The sequence below is a fragment of the Podarcis liolepis genome (genome assembly GCF_965112155.1).
Source record: "Podarcis liolepis genome assembly, chromosome: 15".
Classification (NCBI taxonomy): Eukaryota; Metazoa; Chordata; class Lepidosauria; order Squamata; family Lacertidae; genus Podarcis; species Podarcis liolepis.
In genome coordinates this window covers 13976706-13998953 of record NC_139566.1, presented here as the reverse complement: position 1 = coordinate 13998953, position 22248 = coordinate 13976706, and the positions used below count along the sequence as shown (strand labels likewise).

The 22248-nt window shown below is 45.6% G+C and overlaps 1 protein-coding gene across 15 annotated transcripts in view; it reads left to right on the top strand.

Annotated features, from left to right (window-relative positions):
* Positions 1–22248, top strand: part of MARK2 (microtubule affinity regulating kinase 2) — a 119885-nt gene that overhangs the window by 35807 nt on the left and 61830 nt on the right. For 5 of the 15 annotated variants that reach the window (XM_083477776.1, XM_083477774.1, XM_083477771.1 and 2 more), the window contains exon 1: positions 4698–4857. The exons of the other annotated variants lie outside the window; for them this stretch is intronic. In XM_083477776.1, the coding sequence (XP_083333902.1) occupies positions 4822–4857 (36 nt within the window). In that variant the 5' untranslated portion in view covers positions 4698–4821. Of the gene's footprint in view, positions 1–4697; positions 4858–22248 lie in introns of those variants that run through there. 15 annotated transcript variants of the gene reach the window in all.

Genomic DNA, 22248 nt, shown 5'->3' with positions numbered 1-22248 from the left:
AGAGTTCAGTGTCACATTACATGGTACAGGCTTTGAAGACTGGCCAGCAACAGACCTAAGTGTCTGCATCCACCCACCAGGACCTTTGCCAAAGGCTTCCGTATTTGGATCCACTTTATCCTCCACTTCCAGGTGTTCTTAAAGGCCCTGTATTGAAACAAGCATGGTTAAGGGATGGTTGCCAGCTGGAGGGAGAGGGGGACCGCATGGAATACCTGCAGAAACTGAGGTCTAAGGAGGTGTGTCAAAACACAATACCCTCCAAAACAAAATGTACAAGCAGAGGCAGGAGCGCTCCCTTCCAGTAACCATCCTGGATGCTTAGATGCACAAGATCCTAAAGTGACATGATTTTGATAGGTTGGAAAAATACTTTTCCAGCCTCTCCTCACGTTTTGTTTGGTGTGTCTGGACCAAGGAAGCAGTGTCAAACTGTCTTGCTTCATCTTCTTCCAGTCGCTGCATTACAGTCCAGGAGACTTGGTTGCCCAGCCTCTGTTTCCTTTGAAAGTGTGCAGATATTGGGGTTTATGAACACACCCACACCTCTCACCTCCTTACCCCATATGTCTTGCAGAGGTCCTCCTGTTCTGTCTGCAAACTATGGGCAAGGTTGACTTCTCAAGGATGGGGGCCTAGAAGCAGCTTTAAGACCCTGATGTGGTGAAAAGTGGAATAAAGTCTGTGTTCTATGTTTATAATAATATCTTATTCTCTTAATTATGCTGTTTTAAGTGTTCATTTTATATTTGTCTTCCTTTGGTAAGGTTTCCTTTTGAAATGTTTTAGGTTTTTGTTGTTTTTAACTTTGCTGCGTTGACTTCTCTATAATGTTTTATTTTGAAATGTTTGTTTCCTGTTGGTTATGTTGCTTTGAATGTATAGTTTATGTTTGACTTTCTTCAGTAATGTTTTGTTCTGGATTGTTTTATTTGATGTTTTAATGTGTTGTAAACCACTTTCAAATTTTTCCCTAAAAATATAAAGTGGTATGGAAATGAATAATAAGAATTATTGTTGCTGTTAAAATAAAATAAACAGAACCTGGCTTATGGAATTCCCTCCCCGAAGAGGCATTCCTGGCACCAGCATTATTGTCTTTTGGTATTAGGCACGGATTTAAAAAAGATAAATCTCACAGACTTTTTAGGTTGTTATTTAGACACACTACAATTTAATATAAATTTTCATTTAGTGTTTTTGACTTGCTTTTGCATGCCGTCCTGGAAGATTTGCTGAAAGGGGCAGTGTATAAAAATATCAGATGAATAAATAAGTTTGATTTGTGTCTGTAGCAAGTCACTGACACAGCCTCTGTGGATGCAGAGAGCTCTTTCCCACCATCCGGAACTTTAGTGGAATTAAATTGGAGCCATGCAAACCCACCCCACTCGCCTGCAATCTTTTCTTTTGGTCCCAGCCCCTCCTCCTGCTGCCAGCTGTTTAAGCTGATCTGTAAAGAATGCTCTTTTCTCTGGCTTCTAGGCTTGGATTATACAGCTCTTTAACCAGCTCTCTCCAATCCAGCAAAAGTAGCATGGCGGTGCAGGGGTCGGGGGAGATCTGGCAAAGTCTGTTGACCTATGGCAGTTGTTTCTTTTTCACTACCCCTCCCTTAAATATCATTCACATTATGGTGCTCCATATAAAGAGGCTAGGAAGTGGGTGTAAGGTACCTGTAATGGAGGTGCCCCATGGCTGTGGGTATTAATATACAGATGACTTACTAGAAAAGATTAGGGGACAGATTAAAAACAGGAAAAGAATCGGAAACTGAGAGCCTTTTCTTACATACTGGACTCCATTTTAACTGTATGGAAATGCTAGAGAAGGCGGCCAGAATGTTTTCTAACTTCTCAGGAATTGTAGACATTGTCATTTGCTTTAAATTTATTTTGAATCTTGAGGAAAGGATATAAATGACACTGGCCAATTTTTAAAATTTTTTCCCCATGTCTTTTTATATGCTTTCCTATAATGAAAGATACGATTTTAGCTCAATTGGTAGAGCATGAGACTAAATCTCAGGGTTGTGGGTTCGAGCTCTTTGTTGGGCAGAAAGATTCCTGCATTGCAGGAGGGTGGGCTAGGTCAGTGTTTCCCAACCTTTTTTGGGCAAAGGCACACTTGTTTGATGAAAAAAATCTCGAGGCACACCACCATTACAGCCCCGTGACGTCAGCGCGCAGCGTCACGCCGGGAGGGACGCACGAAAGTGTAACTTTCAATTTTTTCCCCTCCCCCTTGCCGGGGAACCTCCAAGCTTTGGGGGTGGGGGGGGAGGAGGCAGCAAAGCGAGGGACTGAGGGACCCTAACCCTAACCGATCACCCGGGAAAGCATGCGAACGAGGAGCCCCCGTGTCCTGCTCCCGGCAGCGGACGGCACAAAGCGAGGAGGCCTGGACAAGGCAGCACGCTCCCCGCTCTCGCTGCATCGTGGCTTTTCTCCTCCAGGCCGCTTTCGAAGTCCCCTTCTCCGCTCCCAAGAGCCGGAGCCGCTGCTTCCAGGCCCTGTCCGAGCCCCAACTTGTGGCCTCACTTCGAGGAGCGCCTGTTGCTGGGGACGGGGCTGCATCCCCCTCAGCCGCCGCCTCGCTTCCTTCCAGGAGACCCGACGGCTCCCCCTCTCCCGCTCGCCCTCCTGCGCCCGCAGCAGACCGAGACCTCCCCGCCCCCGCCCGGCTCGGCCCTACCTGGGTGCCTCCAAGCCCGGCCGGCTCCGCGTCGTGCTCCACGCCGGGCAGCTGCAGCAGGGGCTGCGCGGGGGCGCGCGGCGGCCCGGCTGAGCGCGCCCCGGAGCCGCCGCGCCGTCGCTCGCGAGTCCCTCCGAGAGCCCTCGGGACTGACTCCGAAGTCGCGAGGCGGCGCGTCGCCCAGGGAAGAGGCGGCTTCCCACAAGTCCTCCGGGAAGCAAACGCCCTCACCCGCCTCCCTCCAGGCAACATCTCGCGGCACACCAGGCAACATCTCACGGCACACTAGTGTGCCACGGAACACCGGTTGGGAAACACTGGGCTAGGTGACTCTCGGGGTCCCTAGAACTCTACGATTCTATGAGAAGAAGGCTACCTCAAGACAAAGATGGCTTAGTAAAACAGACCAGGGGGAAACCCCAGTTTCAGTGCATGAGGAATACAATCTTCTCAATAAATTCATAATAGGAAAAGAAATAATGGGTCTGCATGGGTAGGTAAGCTATGCAGGAAAAGTGGGGGAAATCGATTCTCACCTGATTTTAAACTTTCCTCCCTGCTCCCCTGGGGGCAATTTTTACTTACCACAGGTGAGTGGCTTTATCTACATTTCTATCTGGATTTCAGTCTTGGCACCTCCTTCCTCACTCCCCTCTTTTGGGTTACAAATAAAACCTGAAACAATAATTAAAATTGCAATTCATAATAGAAACAATGCTAGTTTATGCAGCACTGAAACAAGTGTCTTTTTTTCAACTTGCTGGAATGCAATTAGCAAGGGAGGTAGGCTTCCCTCACTTGAGAAGACCTTTATGATCTATTTCCCCCCTCTTTTTTTAATGGCATCTTTTAAACTTGAGCCACATTTGGTTTTTAGATCGGCTGTTGTAATAATCCCGCTTCTGCTATCTGGCTACCCACCTCAAAGTGGGGTTGATTGTTGCAGTCAAGGACACTGTGGGAAGCAACCTATTACTTATGGTGGGCTATTGACGCATGCCGAATAGATGAGGAGAATACCTTAGTTTGTTTACAATGTGCTTTTTAATTTTTTTATTGCTCCACATATATACAGTAATGTTGTAATTCTTACAACACCCCTGAAAAGTGGCCCTCCATTCTGATTCAGAGCTTGCATGGCCTCTACTGATCCAGATGTTGCAGAGCTGAGTATTATCAGCCAGGTGTTCACACCTCGCCCCAGATTTCCTGATGACCACTTCCAAAGGCTTCATGTAGATTTGGGACAAGATGCCACCCTGTGGCACCCCAGGGGGGCGGGGAGACAATCACTCACTGGTAATACCTGAAACCAACCCTGGATATAGAATCTGAAGCACTATAGAACAGTGCCTCCAGTACCCAACCCACTAAGTCGACTCAGAAAGATAACATGGTCAATGACAGCAAAAACTGCTTGGAGATCATGTAAGAATAACCAGTTTGCACTTTCCCTGTTCTCCTCTCCATAAAAGTAATCCATCAGTGCAATGGATTTTGTCCCAGTGAACCTTTCCACAGCATTTGATTCCCCCCACACCTGCTTGTTTTTCTCCCCTTTGAAAAAATACTCTGCTATTACTTCCCCTCCTTCTCACAATTGTTTTTCTGTGGCACTCCCGGCCCTGCTAAACTTCTGCATCCTGTTTTACCGCTGCAATATCAACTCTCTCCTTCTCATGATATTTCCCAGCTGCGTCTTCGTCTCGCTGAATTACTTGTGTCAAGGTATGTTAAGTTTCTGGAAGCAAGCCAGTTTCCCCTCCCTCCCCCTCTCGTGTGTGTGTGGGGGGGGGGGCGGATTGGAGTGCAGAGGGGAAATAACTGTTATGGGGTTTCAGGTTTTCCTGTGTGTAGCTTTCTGTATGTTCCCCAGATATCTCACAGCACATCTGAGTTAGATGTGTGCTGCCAAACAGCAGGAAGCTTTCTCTAAAATGCCAACAAATCTCTCCCCTCCCCATCCACCCTGCACCTCCCTCCCTCCTCCCTCCTAGCGGGAGGGAGGAAGAGGCGGGGCTAGTGCCATACACAGGGAAGTAACCTTTCAGTTCCCTTGCAAGGAGTAGGACAAACAGGAATTGCTGGCCCATGAGAAGTGGCAGCTAGCCTGTCTAACAGCTCCCCATGACGGCTGCGATATGGAAGAGAATTAATGGGCTAGTGAGTACCGGGCAGGAGGGGGAGGGAGCTGAGCAGCCAACCACAATCCCGGTGTTCTGGGTGGGGTGTGTGTGTATGTGTGGCATCTTAAGCTGCGCTTGTCACTCTCATAACTACTCTTGAGAGCCTTTGGGGGAAAACAGGGAGGTGCCTTGGGAGCCTCCAGCCTCTGTTCATTGGGGGGAGAGCCCAGTTGATGATGGTGATGATTACCCTGCCTTGATGGAGAGACGGTCTTTGTGGTTCTGTTTCTCTTCCTCTCTCTCTTTAATTGTTGTTTAAATCATGTTAACTCCTGTTGTTCGGCTGGAACTCTTTACCTTCCCATAAGTGATATTTGAAGCTTTTACTTGAAAGCCCAGTAAAAACAGAGTCATCTTTTTCTTCCTCTCTTGCGTTTATTTTTTTGGATCTGCTATTAGGCAGGGCTGTTTGCACTTGGAGGCAGGTTTTCTGCTGGGAAAGTCATTTGTTTAAGCACGGTTATGCAGCCCTTTGAGGAGTAGTGAACATGTATCCAACTTGGCTTTGTTTTCTTTCTTTTCCCGTTCAAGAAAACATGCCAATTTTACAGTGCTTTATTCAGAACCTGAAATTTGGAGTGTGACTTGCAGGTTTTGAAACACTAGTGAATATTCCTGTGGCAAAAGAGGGGTGTAAACAAGTGGACAGGGACCGTAGTGGTGTTTGGAGGGGTGGGGGCACACCTGCATGTCATAAATGGTGGGGACAGGTAGCAATGGGCACAGAAACTCTGCTTCTGAACATTGCGGGGGTTTGGCGCTGTTGTTGACACTCTTTGTTTTCAGGTATCTCTGAACATTGAGGACTACAAACTTGCTGCTTTTGCTTGTTTGCAAAAGCGTTAAAATTGACAATCAATTGAAACTGGGGATCTCAGGAGTCAATACTCCTGGGCAGAATTGTAGAATACAGACTTGTTGGGTGAAAAACTTGAATGAACCCTGGAATCTTGTACACAGATCTCTAAATCAAGAAGCTGGAGCCGTCTAATGTGTGTGTCTGGGCAGTCCTGCTATTAATGGTTCCTTTTATACCTCAGCTATTTTTATTGATGGCATGTGCACTACAGCCCGGCCAGCAAAACAGAGGTGCCTGGGGTTTATTTTGGTGTCATTGAATAATCTTCAAACATTTCATCGCCCATTTCCTCCTTGGCATAGTAGAAAACTTTGACAAGTGGGGGGAGCAGAAGTACTCTTGTTTAATTTTTTTTTAAAAAAGAATGTCCTGAGGTATCTCTGGACCACTGGTGATTCCTGAAATGGCTCCATTAGCTGGCAGGAGGTCTTGTTAGAAAGCTCCCAGCTTGCTTGATTTCTTTTTTAAATTGTGTTCCTAGTCCTCAGGGTTTCAGGCACATATTTGTCTCAGAATGCCAAAAGGTCACAAATATGGAACCAAATGCAAAGGAAGCCCAAATTGCTACATTTTTAAAACGAACACCTTTTAATTTACAAAACCAGTGTTGTTTGTCTTCAACATTACTGAGAAGTATGCCAGAATTCCCTGTTTAGAGATGGGAACTGAGGCTGTGAATATGTAACTTGAGCGTATGTCTCCAAGCGTAAGGTCCCAGGAGCAGTCTCTAGATACAGCTGGGAAACACTCCTTGCCTGAAAACCTGGAGGGCTGCTGCCAGTTAGTGTAGACAATACTGAGCTAGACAGACCAGTGGCCTGACTCTGTATAAGGCAGCTTTCTTGGTCCAACTCATTGGTTGCACCACACACTCTTGTTCATGGATGTTTTGGCACTTGGGATTTCTGATTCTATGACAAGGTTTTTTAAAAAAATTATTTAAGAGCTCAAATTCTTCCACATTTTAGTGCACATCTTTAAGAAGATAATTTATTCAGAGGGCTCGAACAATTTGCTTATGTTAGAAATCTGAATTGTAAATTCAGATGCTCTTAAATATTAGTGGGATCCCTGTCTTACCTTGTACGTGAGTGGCGAATACAGCACAACTCATTGGCCTGTGTATCATAAGCAAATTACCTTTTTATGTCTGACCACCTGGTTGTTACTTTCGTTTCAGCGTTTAAGCCTTTGATTCAGGAACTCTTCATGACTTCCTGTCTGGTGTATGCTTTTCTTCATTAAAAAAAAAAAATACTTCGAAGTGTCACAAGGCCCCAGAAACTGCATGCTATCTGCCCAGAAAGTTTAGAAATACTCCTTAGGTACTTATTTACATTCGTTTATCATTTGCTATAGGGAACAACATATCCCATTGGCTCAGTGATGGAACATGTTTGCAGTGTTAGAAACTGAGATATGAAAGCTAGGAGCTAAATAGCACCTTAGACCTAGGTTATGGGCGCTACAACGGAATGTCTAGGAACACTTTTTTCCTTCCACTCTGCAGTTTTAATCTGATATCTTAGGCACAGTACTGTGCCCAGAGCTCAGAAACTGCGTGCGCTAATGAAATTCCCTGTCGCAAAATGCACTTAGAACAATGGGAATTTCAAACACGGCATGTTTGTCACATGCAAAAGATCCCAGTCCAATCTCCAGCATCTTTGATAAGACTGGGAAATGGCTCTTGCCTTGAACCCTGGAGAGTCACTGCCAATCATTGTAAACTAGGCAGTGCTGAGCTAGATGGACCAATTAACTCTCTGTAAGGTACTTTCCTATGTTCCAGGTCATATTTTGATATTGATCTTGGATGTGTTATAGCCGTGTACTGCTGTTTGCCATCCCCATGTTAAATGTGGTTGAAAGTGGCAGTATTCATATGAACATAAGAAGAGCCTGCTCAAATATGGCCAGTGGCCCATCTGGTCCAGCATCTTGTTCCCACAGTGGCCAACCAGATGCCTATGGGAAACCCGCAAACAGGATCCGAGCATGAAAGCACTCTCCTCTCCTGCTGTTTCCAGCAACTGCCTCCAACCATGGAAGCAGAGCATAGTCATCATGGCTAGTAGCCATCAGCAGCCTTCTGCATAATAAATACTGTGCATCCTCAGTGAGAAATCAGGAATAGATGGTCAACTTCTTTGAAAGACAGCATGTCCACCATTGGCGGAGTCCAGCAGCAGTGGCTGCGTTCTCATGTAACCATGGCTTGGTGGCGCTACATGGATGAGCTCAAGCAAAGCATTGGGCTTGTGTGTTGCCTCCTTCAGGAGGAGGATTTCTGCTGAGTTTTGTTTTTCTTTTTATTGGTGTCATGTAAAGACTATTGATGTCATGTTTGGTTCCAAGGTTTAAAGCAGGGGTCAGCAAGGTTTATCTTACCTGGGCCGGTTCGGTCCCACGGAGATCCCTCCTTGGTTGGATCGCTTCTGCCCGCAATTTTCGGCGTCTGTGCAGATGTGATTTTTAGCATCTGCACATGTGAAGACGTGATTTTCAGTGCTGCATAAGCGAGTCCCCGCGCTGTGCCTGTTTAGCACAGCGTGCGAGCTGGCAACTGAGTTCAGAGGTGGCTCATGGGCCGGTTAAACGACCTCCGCAGACTTCTTCTGACCCATGTGCCCTAGGTTGCTGACCCCTGGTTTAAAGCAAACACCAGTAAGCTTTTTTTCTATAACATGCCAACTTCAAACATGCCAACTTCATGGGTTATGAAGCTGGTTTGGGTTTTAAATTCCTGGTACAAAGATAAGGCCAAGCTTGAGGTTCTTTAAAAACTGAAAGGAAACTCAGCAGAAGTCTTCCAGCCACCTAAGAGGAGGCAAGGAGTACTCTGGGGCTATGCATTGCTTGTGTTGGTTGAGTCTCATCTACATAACCCTAAACCTTGGTCTAGGGTTGCGTGCAAACGTGGGTTGTATAGGAGCTGGGTGTTCAGTCAAGGATTGTACAAGGAGGCCCCACATGAAGGGAGTGGAATGCCATAGAGCATGCCCCAGAATCTTCTGCTGCTCTGTGCAGAGGTGTGTGTTTCCAGATTGCCTGGTGCAGAAAAGGTAAGAATTTCTTGAAAACTGGTGGAATAGAGCTGTTCTCTCTCACGAATGCTTCACATCAGCTGCTGTGACGCTGTCATGCTTGACCGAGAAGGAAGGAGCCCATCTGTATACCCTTGAGGGCATAGGAGTGGTGTGTTTGCGTGAGAGTTAAACTGAAGTTTGATCTGCCCATGCTCATCGCCCGTATAAGGTTGGGGGGGCTGGACATTTTTTTCCTCCTGGCAGCCTTCCAGGGAGCAGTTTGAAATGGAGTTGAAGAGGACAATATGGCTGAGCCTAGAAGGAAGGACGTGTGTGACCATTTGGGATGGAGAGGACAGTTGATGGCACATAGGGTGAAGTGGAAACGGTAGCTGTGAGAGAGGGGAAGCAATGAGCTGTGCAGACTACTGAAGACAGAGACCAGGGTTGGAAGCTTTCCAGGCTCATGGTTGCCTGGGCATCTAAAAGAAATTGTTGCTGGCACTTAAGAATTTGAAATATTCATGTAGGGCTGACGATGTTTTCTCCATAACCACAAGTGCCAGGGATGTCCTCCTTAAAAGAGAGTCGAATGGCATTAGCTTTTATTTTATTTTTAGTGGAGAAATCATGAGTGGGTTAATTCTGAAGCCTCTTGAGTTCTCTCTATTGCTTGGCTAGCATTCTTTACTCCCGACCACATTATCTCCAGTGACATGTTTTGCTTCTCAACAACTTTTGCTGCTGCTGTTAGCAGGGACTCGAAGGTCACAGGCTCATGCTGGCCAGTAGAGCTCTGCGGCAGTGTCATATTCTGTGATGACCATGACGTGGTGGTGAAAATATGGGTATTTCATATAAGATGGAGTTTAAGGAAGGGTCATGACTCATTTTACATCACCTACCCAGATCCCCCCCCCAAGTGAGGTTTTTTTGGCACCCCTTTGCCTTGTAAACAAGTTGCCCCAGAGCATGCTCACTCTGGTTCATGAGTGGCTCTTATCTTTAAGTAGAGTACTGGTGTCAGACTTTGAGATACTGCAAATCTTTTGGCCAGTTAAAGGCGTCCTGGCGGAAGGCTGGAGATTGTTGCCGAAATGTGACTGAATAGCACAGATGACTTTGGGGCTGTGATCAGTGTAGATGAGAGGTCTTATCTGCTGAAGTTAGTGAATGCATATTTGATATAACTTTTAATAATATGTGTATGTGTGTTGCTGTAGTGGGTTGTGTGTGAATACCTTTTTTTAAAAAAGCATCACATACCTGATGAAACCTGTTTCTCATCCCATTGGTGGGACTGAGAGCTAGCAGCTTCCCAAGCTGCCTAATCTATTTATGTCAGAGGAAGGATTTGAACACAGGATGCTCTGGCTTAGATTCTTAGATGCTGCCCTGTGCTGGTAGCAAAAAGCAGTGCTACCAGTTGAAAACCTCAGTGGTACACAGCCTGTCTCATTTCCTTGTGTCTCGTTGGTACTAATTACTGTGCAGGCACCTTCTAGCAGAGCACCTTGTTGCTCCTGTTCTGTGCAGCATGGAAAAGCACTTGTCTTGTGTCCCAGATACCATGGTGTGTGTGTTTGTGTCCATGTCCGGATGGCAGATGGGGCAGTTGTGGTTCCATGCCTTGGAGCGTTAATGGGGAATAATGAGGCTGCTTTTCCTGAGAGCTATAAACAACTGGAAGCCACTGAATCTATTCTCTGGCACACCCTGCTGCGTGACTCTCTTTTTTGGACTTGGATTTATTTTTTATTTTTATTTTTTTGGCCTGCTTCCTAATTGTGCTTGGCTCTGTGGAGAGTCCCTGGAATTGCAGCATAAACCCTGCTTGGCTTGGCTTCGCAGTGAGATGGTGAGCAGAGATACTTTTGGAGCATCCCAAGGTATGTGGTGTCTGCAGTGCACCAAATATGTTTCTGTCTGCAAGATGCATTATCATGAAACTGCTAGGAGGCACAGCTGGGTAAGGCTGGGCATGTGCTCCAAGGTTAGCTCAGACTTAATGAAACTGTGGTCCATCTAGTCTAGCATTGTCTCCTTTGACTGACAGCAGCTGTACAACATATCAGGTGGGGGGTCTTCTTCGTTACCTGCTACCCTACCCATTTCAGTGGAATTGCTAGAGAGTGACCCTGTCATGCTAGAAGTCATGTGCCACTGAGCCATGGTGTTATGGAAGGTACTAGGAATTTCCAAGAGCAACTATTTTAGGGTTCTATCCTTTGTTCTGGTACTCAAGAGCTGAAGGTGCTAAAAACCCAGAGTTTAGTAGGCAGATGATGCCTGCCTTAAGAGAGAGACAGAGAGACTCTGACTCCTAACAGTTTTGTAACTGCACTTGTACTTCAAGTCTCTTCCTGGAGAATTCCACCATCCATTTTTAAAGATGCACGTTAATCATTGTCATTGCAACAGAGAAGGTGAAACCAGCCATTTGAGAGGAACTGGAAAGAGCTTCTCTTTGGGCATCGTTAGGGCGGTTGCCCTTCACAGACAGTCATTGCTCCCCATTGATTTCAGGGCCCAGTTCTTCTGCCACTAGTCTTTGCTTCTAAGTGCACTGTTGAGCACTTAGAGAGAACAGCTTAACCCAGCTTTGGAGTGATAGTCTTCTGTTTAACCAGCTGAATTTGATTTTCATCAGGTCAATTAGTACAATTTCATTGTTGATCTCAATATTGTCTCACTGGTAATCATTTGGAACCTAGATTATTGGATTGCTGGGTTCCTTTCTGGGCTACAAGGGTGTCTGCTTGAATTTCACTGCGTGTCTGCCTTGCTTTCATGCTGTTTGGTTGTGCTATTCTGCAGCATTTAATTTTTAGCTCAATAGCGTCTCCTTGATTGTCCCACATTCAAACAACAAGGGCACATTGAGAGGCAAAGTTGGTGGGCCACAGCTATGACTGTAGAACCTTCTCCTTCTACAAGCCTGCCTATAAATACTTTCCAGAACAGCTGTGCAGCTTTCTTATTTGGGCTGGCATTAAACAGTCAGCAGTAAGCAGGTATGGACTAAGTTTAATGAGGTGGTCTGTATAGTCTGACTCTTTTTATTACTGTTGTAACTTGCCCCAGCCCTTGGGAAATTGTAAGATGGAATTTGGAACAGAATAAATAAACATTCACAAGCAAGTTCTGTTTAGGACAGGAGTGGGAAACCTGTGGCCCTTCAGATGTTTCTAGACTTAAGCTCCCGTCCGTCCCAGACAGCCAACTGTCGGGGAGGATGGGACTTGTAGTCCAGCAAGATCTGGAAGGCCACAGGTTCCCTGTCCCTGCTTTACAGGCACAAACAACTGACACACATGTATGGACAAGCACACTACTGAAAATGTGTGGGCTAATCTCTTTTGCAGACCTGTTTGCAAGGCAAGTTACTTTTAGCAGCCCACAGCATCCATGGAGGTGCCAGAAAGAGAGAGAAACTCAGATTTGCTGCTGTCTCTGTTTGCTGCGATCCAAGGGAGAACTGCAGAGCTGGCAAGCGGCCTGGTGTGCAGTTAATCTTGTGGCGCATACGAAGTTGTCCATGTCTCCCCCACCCCCCTCTTTCTTCACAGTTAATTTCTACAGTACTGGGGTCTTGCCAGCTTCAACGTAGAACCACTTAACCACAGAAGTAACAGTGTGCACAGCTATAAATATGATGGCTTGAACTGGTGCCTAGTTGGGCTCCCCCCCTGCCCCCAGCTTAGAAGCATTCATTCCTTTTGGCCTTGTGTGAAAACACCAGAGGTCTCTAGGCCTGTACCCAAACAAAGGGGTTGAGCCTTACGGGCATATTGCCATGCTACTGGTGATGGGGGAATAAAGTCACAACGCCAACAGTTTTTGGGTCAGAAAAAGGGCAGCAGGAGTGTTCTGAAGGACAGCAAAGCCTGGGAACAACTTACCCAAAAATATCAGGGGCCATCTGTAAAATTCCAACCAGAATGCTTTCAGGCATTTGTTATATAGCACACATCAAATGCTCAGAGCACTTAATATGTTTCTCAGTGATCCTTTCAGCACTTGAGCAGTTTAACTATTTGGGGTGGGCCTTAGCTCAGTGGTAGACTTACCTGCTTTAAACATGGGACATTTGGCACGCAGGTTCTCATACCTTCGGTAGGATTGGGGGCCAGCTTATGCAAAAGATCCTGGAGAGCCGCTGCCAATTAGATCAGGCAATATTGGGATAGAATGAGCAACCAGTGATCTAACTTGATTTAATAAAGCTTCTCATATACCAGTATATTGCATATATACCATATGTAATACAGTTGGAGGGCTGAGCCTGAGACCATAGTTTTGAACATAATAACAAATCATGGTTTGGTGATATGAGACTGAACCTGAAAAGAGCCTTAGGCTCTCACCCTCCCTTCTCCCTTTGCCTGCTCTCATTCATTTCTGCTTAATCTTCTGCAAACCACAATTTGCTGTTGTGTTCAAACTGATAAACTCTGGTTTGTGCTTGTGTTGCAAACCAGGGTTTGAATCCTGACCTTCAGGGCAAACGCAAGCTGTAGTTTGCTGGTTTGGCTATAACAGCATACTCTGACGTAGCTGTAACTGGGAAGGAACTGTTTAAGCAATCCTGAGGCTCCTCCCAGGCTTGTTCTCATAGTAGCACCAAACTGGTTTGGCATTACCTCTAAATTGAGCCAATGATTCTGTGGACAAGTGAGGTTTTCACACAGGGACTTCCAGCCCCTTGCTCTAAACCACAACACAGTTTCTCAGGTGTGTGTGTGTGTGTGTGTGTGTGTGTGTGTGTGTGTGTTTGTTTGTTTTAGGAAACTCCCAGCTTGGATGTCCTGGTGTTGCTTTATTCAGTTATAGGCTTGCATCTTCCCATGTTGATGTGGAGATGCTACTGCCTTCTTTGAAGCTCTCTCTCCCTCTGTGGGGGGGGGGGTAATTGTGCACAAAGGAGTAGAAGAGGGCTTTGCACAAATAGGGAGTTGCCACTCTGGTGGGGAGTGGTGGGGAGGATATCTTTGCTGCTTATCCTCTGGCAGCAGAGCCCTGGGCGAGGAGGTACTGATTATGCAGGGTGAGTCAACAGAGATTCCAGACAGTTGTCTCTGCTTAACCTGCCCTCCCTGAGGTAACCTGTCCTTATGAATTCTGTATCCTGCAGCCAGATTTCACTCAGAGGTGTTATATTTTTATTTTAGATGGTTCCCTTCCCGTCCCCTCTAGGAACTGACTAGCCTAAGAGTGGATGCCATCTTCAAAACATATGCCAAAAAAAATCCTCACGTGTGTGTGCGCATATGTGTGTGGATGGGGGGGTGTTGCCTGTTTTCAAATTACAACCTGTGCTCAGAAAAGTAGGTGCAAGTTAGCTGAAGGGGGATCAAGCTCTTTATTCGGCTGTGGTAGTTAGTACAGCAGAGTGCTTAAATGGTGTTTAATCCACATTACCTGGCCTTGAATATGTTCCATGGTTGGGACATAGAAAAAGAATGGGTGGAGATCAGGGAGTTGGAGCTGGATGACTCCAGAGAGGGTCCTAGAGAACTGGGGGAGAAGAGCTGGGACCCCATAAAGTGTTCCGCCCAGGGGAAGGCTCCAGTGGGCTGGAAGGTGAAGAGTTGGATCCTGGGGAGGGACCGAACACACTGTTAGAAGAGTGTTCTGCCCACAAGACTCTGGATATCCCAAGTCTAATGCCTCCTACAAAGGAGCTGCCTCCAGCCATTGAGGACATCCTCCTTTCTGGGAATGCATCTGAGAGTCTAATGCCAAGCTGGCTCTCACTCCGCCCCCATCTCCAAGGACTGGCAGTGTCATTGCAAACAAGCTTTGCAAAGCCAGCCTACTGGAAGGAGAGCTTGTTTGATTCCTGCATTGCAGGTGGTTGGACTAGATGACCCTTGTGGGTCCCTTCCAACTCTACAATTCTATGATTGCCTCGTGCCAAGACGTATATTTGCTTGTTAGAGAAATGTTTTGACTTGTGCTTAGTCAAGTATTCCAGTCTGATTTACCTGCTGAACTCATGCTTTGTAACCTGACTTCAGTTCATTACTCTGTCCTCAGCAGGAATAGTGTCAAGAGTTAGCATTCTTTGCCCTGCCATGAGAGTCTGGGTATTTGCTTCATTTGGAGCATTAAAAACCCCCCACAAATGTATCCCTCCTCTCATTTATCCAAAGTGAATGTGAAGTGGCTTAAAATTCGTAGCGACATGATAAATAACAGTAATACAACAGCAATGGCACTAAAACGGATAACCTTCTTTTCAGTAGAGACCAAAAAACATGGCTACAGTCTCAGGAACAGCAACCAGCAGCAATTGAATTCTTGGTAAGAAAAGAGAGCTTGCTACATGCACTTTTTGCATGAGAGGGGTTGTTTGGCCAAACTTCTTCTATAAGAGAGGCCAATGTCAGGACTTGGATCAGTTGGTGCGACTACTGAGAAGGTCCCACACAGGTGAGTGCCTGCTGACCTTTATTTGGTAATGACACCTTGGGTGTGGGATGGAGCACACAGAGGGACACACTCAGAACAAGGTGATCCTTAAGCTCCAGCTTAGTGGTAGAGCATATGTTTTGCATATAGAAGGTCTCAGGTTCAATTCCCAGTGGCAAATCCAGGTAGGGCTGGGAAAGACTGCCGGTATAAGGAACCTTCCTATGGCCAAAGCCGTGGGTTTTGCGGAGGGATTTGCAAGCATGGGAGGTGGGCAGCCAGGGAATATGGGCAACAGCAATTCAAAGAGCAGAGTTTCTTTTGTGGTTCTGATTAACACCATGCTGATTTTTTAAAAAAATCAGGCTGTTTCTTTATTGTTTCGGTGGTGGCATTATGGTCTTTATTTCAATGTATGTGGTGGTGGTTCAGCGTGTAGCCCGCTTCTGGCATGGATATATGTGGCTCAGAATGTGGCATATTAATAAAATAAACAGAGCAAGGTGGTGATATGGATTGTGTTCCCTGGCCCTGACTCTTGCTTGGACCTATTAATGAAAGAAGAGCAGCACTTTCAGGGAGGTGAGGGGAGAGGGAGGAATTCCATTTCTTCTAAAGCAGGCATAGGCAAACTCCGTCCTCCAGCTGTTTTGGGACTACAGCTCCCACCATCCCTAGCTAACAGGACCAGTGGTCAGGGATGATGGGAATTGTAGTCTCAAAACATCTGAAGGGCCGAGTTTGCCTATGCCTGTTCTAAAGGCAGCAAAGCTGGATAGAATCAAATTGCTCTCAGAAGCAAACCTTCCTGCTTCCCACCAAATCAGTCTTCCTTGTCATTTGTGTTGCTTGTGTGCTGACTTCCCCCCTCTCCACCCCTCACCGCCTCCTGTCTCTCTTCCTCATCAGGAGTGTATAGCTCTTCCCTCTGGGCTTCACGTGAGCCATGTGGGTGAAGGAGAAGTGCTCCACGCTCTCTGTGGGTGCTACAAAGAATTGCTGCTTAATGGGGGGAGAGAGAATCCCAGTGGGAGGGAAAATGGAGCTTACCAGAGGAAGCTTATAGCTAACCACAGAAGTGGAAGGTTGTTTTGGAGGGGATGGGGGTGGAGAGAATAGAGAGGGAGAACATATGCCAAATGCTAGGATGAGTGCCGAATAAAAGTTCATATTCTTAGCTGCCTATTTTTAGCTTTTCTTCTCAGATGCAGATGGGGGCAGTTTGCGTCAATTTTTCCAGTACGAAAGGACCTCCATTTTCTGGACTTGGATTTACCTGCTTTTGGCCACATTAAGTTTATTCAATTCTCTTCCTCCAGCCATTTAAGGGAGGAGGTCGGATTTCATTTTGTTTTATTCCTTGCATTTTTTATCCTGCCTTTCTCTCCAAGGTGTTAATGGTGGCACAAATGGCCTTCCTTTTACCCTCCCAACATGAAGGAGGTTAAGTGCTTTTGCCCCACCTCTGCAGATCATTTTTTACTGTCTTGTAGGTTGTGCCTCTTGTCATTCAAGAGTTTATGGATTTGCTTCCATTTTGGAGAGATGCAACATGTTAGCACAGCCTTCCCCACCTCAGTGCCCTTCAGATGATTTTAGACTATGATTTCCATCATCCTTTTAAATATGTAAACTGCCCTGAGATATATGGATGAAGGGCGATATACAGATTTTAACAACAACAACAATCCCTGAACATTGGCTATACTGGCTTTGGGTGATGGGCTATCCAAAATATCTGGAGGGCACCTGGTTGGGAAAGTTTAAATTAGTGTTTCTTGGATACTGTTTACATGAAAATATTCCAATATTAAGCATACAATTTGGAGAACTTTTCCTGGGTCACCTTTTGTTGAACTGACACAAGCTTACTTTGATAATCTTTCCCCATCACCATCTGACTTAGCTGTGAAGGTGCTTATGATAAAGCTTCCTTCCACTCCCACAGTGAGCATCTTGCTTGCCTGCTTTCCTGTTTAAAACAGTAATTGGGGGCCATGGACAAAAAGGCAGGCAAAATAATGCACGTTTTAGCCATGTTGCTCCTTTTCCTTACCGGAAAGCATCTCAAATACACAAGACATCACAACTAGCTTAGGGAAACTAATGTGTGACTTGGGGGCATTACTCATCAAATCTGCTACAGTAGATGACAAGGGATCTTTTCAGTTGACTGGTATGCAGGAGCCTTTCCTGGGAATATTTTAGTGCTTTGCTAATGCCCATTGAAGGTGGTGAGCAGAAGGAAGCCTTCAGCTTTGTCTCTTCAACCCTAAAGTGGCTTTGTTTTTTCTGTGTGGTCACTGCGCTCACCTTTCTAGAATAGCCTTCCACAAGAACATGCGCACTTATTTAGGTTGAGAGAGTTGGCATCTTGGTGGTAGGCTTAGATATACTTTCAAATCTCAGGGCTGTTCTATGCCTCACCTGAGGCACAGGTTACCCACATGCAGCACAGGCTGCAGAGACTGGTGCCATGCCAGCCTGCGTCTCCCATGCCATGCTAATACTTGCTCCCTGGCTCATACAGTGGTACCTCGGGTTAAGTACTTAATTTGTTCCAGAGGTCCGTTCTTAACCTGAAACTGTTCTTAACCTGAAGCACCACTTTAGCTAATGGGGCCTCCTGCCGCCGCCGCACCGCTGGAGCACGATTTCTGTTCTCATCCTGAAGCAAAGTTCTTAACCTGAGGTACTATTTCTGGGTTAGCGGAGTCTGTAACCTGAAGCATATGTAACCTGAAGCGTATGTAACCCGAGGTACCACCGGATAAGAGAAATTGCCCATGTGAACGGAGATGCAAGACAAGCCCACCGTAATGTGGGTGTCCAAGCTGTGGAATGCTCTGCTGTGTGGGAGATTCTGCCAGCCACTGCTCTCTATGGCCATAGGCACCAATGAAAACTAATTTATTTGGACACATTGTTTCATTGGGTTTTCTTTCTGTTTATGGTTGTTGCTGCTGTTTTATTTTCATGATGGCAGTCTTTTGATTGATTACGATTTGCTAATCTTGAGGGATCCTGTTTTAGGACAGAAAGGTGGGACATAGTTGAATAAAATCACACAAAGGCCCTGGGCCCATGAAGGCTGAATGTGTATAACACTTGGCTTCCTGGGACACCTGAGCCCGGGATCCTGGTTATTTAAGCCAGAATTCATAAGCCAGCAAGAAACCACAGTTTAAGGCTGTCTAGCAATCCTGGCAACAAACCAGGATCCTGGATTCAGATGTCATGGGAAGCCAAGCTTAATTGTGACCTCTTGCTTTGATCTGGTGAAAAGTGGTGGCTCAGTGGTATGGATACAGAAGGTCCCAGGTTCAGTTTGCAGTGGCATCTCTCGGTTGGGCCAGAAATGCTCTCTGTCTGAAATCCTTGAGAGTCATTGCCGGCCAGTGTAGACAATACCGAGCTAGATGGATCATGACTCAGTATAAGGCAGCTTCTTGTGTTCCCACTCGTGCCAGGGGAGGAGTGAAGCAGGAACAGAAGAGCATTGTGCATCAGTGCACTGCTTGTCCACAAGAAACATTGATCAGCCAGCATCCCGGGCTTGTTGTGATATGTTAACCCAGCCATTGTCTCATGTTGTACTTGGCCAGTGGGGGACATACTTCTTTGAACAGGTCTTGTCTTCTCTCCCCCGCTCTCCATTTAAAAAAAATTAAATGATGTATATATTGATTTATTTTATTTGAAAGAAAAAAGTACATACCAAAAAAATCTCACGCAGCAGAGAAGCAGCAGATAAAGTACAAGTGTGTACACAAAGCATCACAGCATCTTATTCCTGTTCTATTATCACTGATATGCTGTCATACCACCATGAATGCAATATAACTTTAGACCTGATTTTAACTTTTAGCTGTTTTGTTAGTAACAACAACAAAATCACATCAATTACTGTCACATTCTCAACCAGTTTCACTTTATCCTCTGTACTTCATAGTAAATACGTGAATTTCAAATAAGTTAAGCTCTCATTGTTGAATTGGTAGAGCCTTAGCCTCCTTTAAGTGTTGAACAATTAAGATTCTAGCCGCAGCAAGAAAATAACTTACGGTATATTTGGGTTCCCATTGGTAAAATGGAAAAACTAATTTTCTTCTTTAAAGCATTGTCGGAAAGATAGAATAAGCAAGGAGATGTGTTTTCACTTAGGAAAGAAGGTGAATTGTGAAAGGAAACTGTACCAGTGGTTCTTAGTGCTCTCTGGTGATCATTATGTTGTCAAAGGGGTGGGATTCCTGCATGATTTTTCCTTTGCAATTAGAATGAGCTCTGAAACAGGACAGCATTTTAGCGTGAAGTTCGGAATGCCAATCCATTGATCAGACAAAAAGCTGTTAATCAGTAACTTCAAATATTCCACACAGGAATATAAGAAGCTACCTTAAACAGACTCACCACTCAGCTTAGTATTGCCTGCAGTGACTATAGTTGCTCCCCAAGGTTTCATGTGTTTCACCCTAGGGAGGCTTAACTGTGAGTCACAGCACTTTAGAGTCTATGGTATTTATTTATTTAGAATATATAGAGTTCTGTGTATAGACAAAAATACCTAAGTGGTTTACAAAAATTGTAAAATGCCATAAATACAATAAAATAATAAAAAACTGAATCAGAATATAGTCTGTTTAGAAAATTTCTCCATGAGAGATCATCCCTCACTGCGAGAAGCCAAGTTACAGGGAACCAGGCAGAGGGCCTTCTCGGTAGTGGCGCCCTCCCTGTGGAACGCCCTCCCACCAGATGTCAAAGAGAACAACAACTACCAGACTTTTAGAAGACATATGAAGGCAGCCCTGTTTAGGGAAGCTTTTAATGTTTGATGTATCACAGTATTTTAATATTCTTTTGGAAGCCGCCCAGAGTGGCTGGGGAAACCCAGCCAGATGGGCGGGGTATAAATAAATTATTATTATTATTATTATTATTATTATTATTATTATTATTATTATATGGGAAAATCAATCTGCTCTCGCTCGCTCTCTTGTTACATGCTCTCCTTCACACTTTCTTTGGGGGGGGGGGGAATTCCCCTGGTGAAAGGTGGAAGGCAGCCCTAGCTGAGTGTTTTCCTTGACATGCTACTTCTCTGAGTGCAGGGATTTATTTTATTTTTATACAGAAGATTCGGTTTATTTTGTTCTCTTTGTTTGTTTGTTCCAAACTTTTATATCCCACTCTTCAGCCTGGAAGGCTCCCAGAGTGGCTAATATATCAATAAAAATAACATTGTTCCTGCCCTTAAGCATATAGTCTAGAAACACACCACACAAAAGGAAAAGGGGATGAGAAGGAAAGAGGAAAACAAGATTGCTGAGGCACCAAGTTCTTACTGTCATAAGGCTCTTATAATAGCCAACTGGGAGAGAGAGGGTCTTCTCACCATTCAAAAGCAGTCCTTGTTGGGCTCCTGAGAAGCAGCCTGGCGAGCCAGCCTTTATGGAAGTGGCTGTAATGTAGACAAGTTGTTGGCCTTATAGGGTGAGACCTTGCTGGAATCTGCCAGCTTCTTGTCTCACCTGCAGTTCTGAAGTGGTACAGCCCAGAGACAGGTTGATTGTCTCTTCCCCACTCCTTGCAGAGTGGATTCATACCAAAAATGGATAGTATTCTTGGTTGACCTCTGTAACTTGCAACACTCCCAAGCTGAATGCAGGCCACCAGGAGCTTGATAACACCTCTTTTAGCTGCCTGCCAAGCTCTACAAGCACAAAGCACTGTCAAGAACACAGACGTGGCTGCATTCAGTTTGATAAGTCATAGTTGTATAAGCCTGGCTTAAGGATTCCTCTTCTTTCTTTGCAGACATCCACCCCCCTCTCAGATCCCCTGCTCATGTTGCTTAATATTTAAGTTGCTCACAGACAGGGATCTAAGTATTCTGCCTTGGAAAATCCCAAATGATGTAGCATGGAATCCCCTGTGATTCAAACACAGTCCTTTATTAAGCAGAATAGGGAACTGATGCTCCTGTTCTTAAACTGATGACGTCGAGCCTTTACCCAGAGGGTTTTAGGCCCCTTTGGAACCTTTCCATATTAGGCAGTGAGGGGGGAAAGGGAGAGGGTGTCAAAGAGTTCAGTAGTTAGGCTTTAGAACAGGCATAGGCAAACTCCAGCCCTCCAGATGTTTGGGACTACATTTCCCATCATCCCTGACAACTGGTCCTGTTAGCTAGGGATGATGGGAATTGTAGTCCCAATCATCTGGAGGGCCAGAGATTGCCTATGCCTGCTTTAGAACATAGGATAGGCAGCCCTTGCACAGAGTCAGAACATTGGTCCATCTAGCTCAGTGTTGCCTCACTCTCCATGATTTCAGGCAAGAGTATTTTCCAAGCCTACCTGGAGATGCCGGGGGTTGAACCTGGGTAAAGGTAAAGGACCCCTGGACTGTTAAGTCAAAGGTGACTATGGCGTTGCAGCAGTCACCATTTGCTTGTAAGGCATAGGCTCTGCCACTGAGCTATGGCCCTTCTGCTAGTTTATGGGGCTGGAAGATGAAGCATAGTGATTTCACACAGTGCTCATAGTCTCCTGCCATTTGAGGCAATGTTGACTTACCAGAGCAATCCACTTAGTTACTTCTGAAGTGATTATTCAGGGGATGCAACACTGCCTATACTATTTACATGCATAATACACAGGTTGCTTTCCAGCAAGAATATCAGGTTGAGTGGATTTATTGTTGGCATTGCAAATTTTGCCCTCCATGTTCCATACCAGCCCTTACTGACTACTCTCTACATCAGGGCGGCACAGCTTTTCATAGCAAATGGGCTGCAAGAGTACTTTGACAGGAAACCCACAGGAGGTGTGAGGCTCTGGCATGGTCCTAGAGCCCTCCTACCTCCTTCCCAAAGCTGGGAAAGTGCTAACTAGGTTTTGGGAAGGAGGCAGGATGTCATGGGCTGGCTGGATGCAGGGGTGTGATGGGAGGCATCAATTGGGGACCCCCAAGGGAAGAAGGCTCAGAGCCAGGGAATTGGTGGTGGGACGAAGATGAGTGGACAGAGGGAGAAGAGTTTCAAAGACTTGCAGCCAACTAAGCTTTT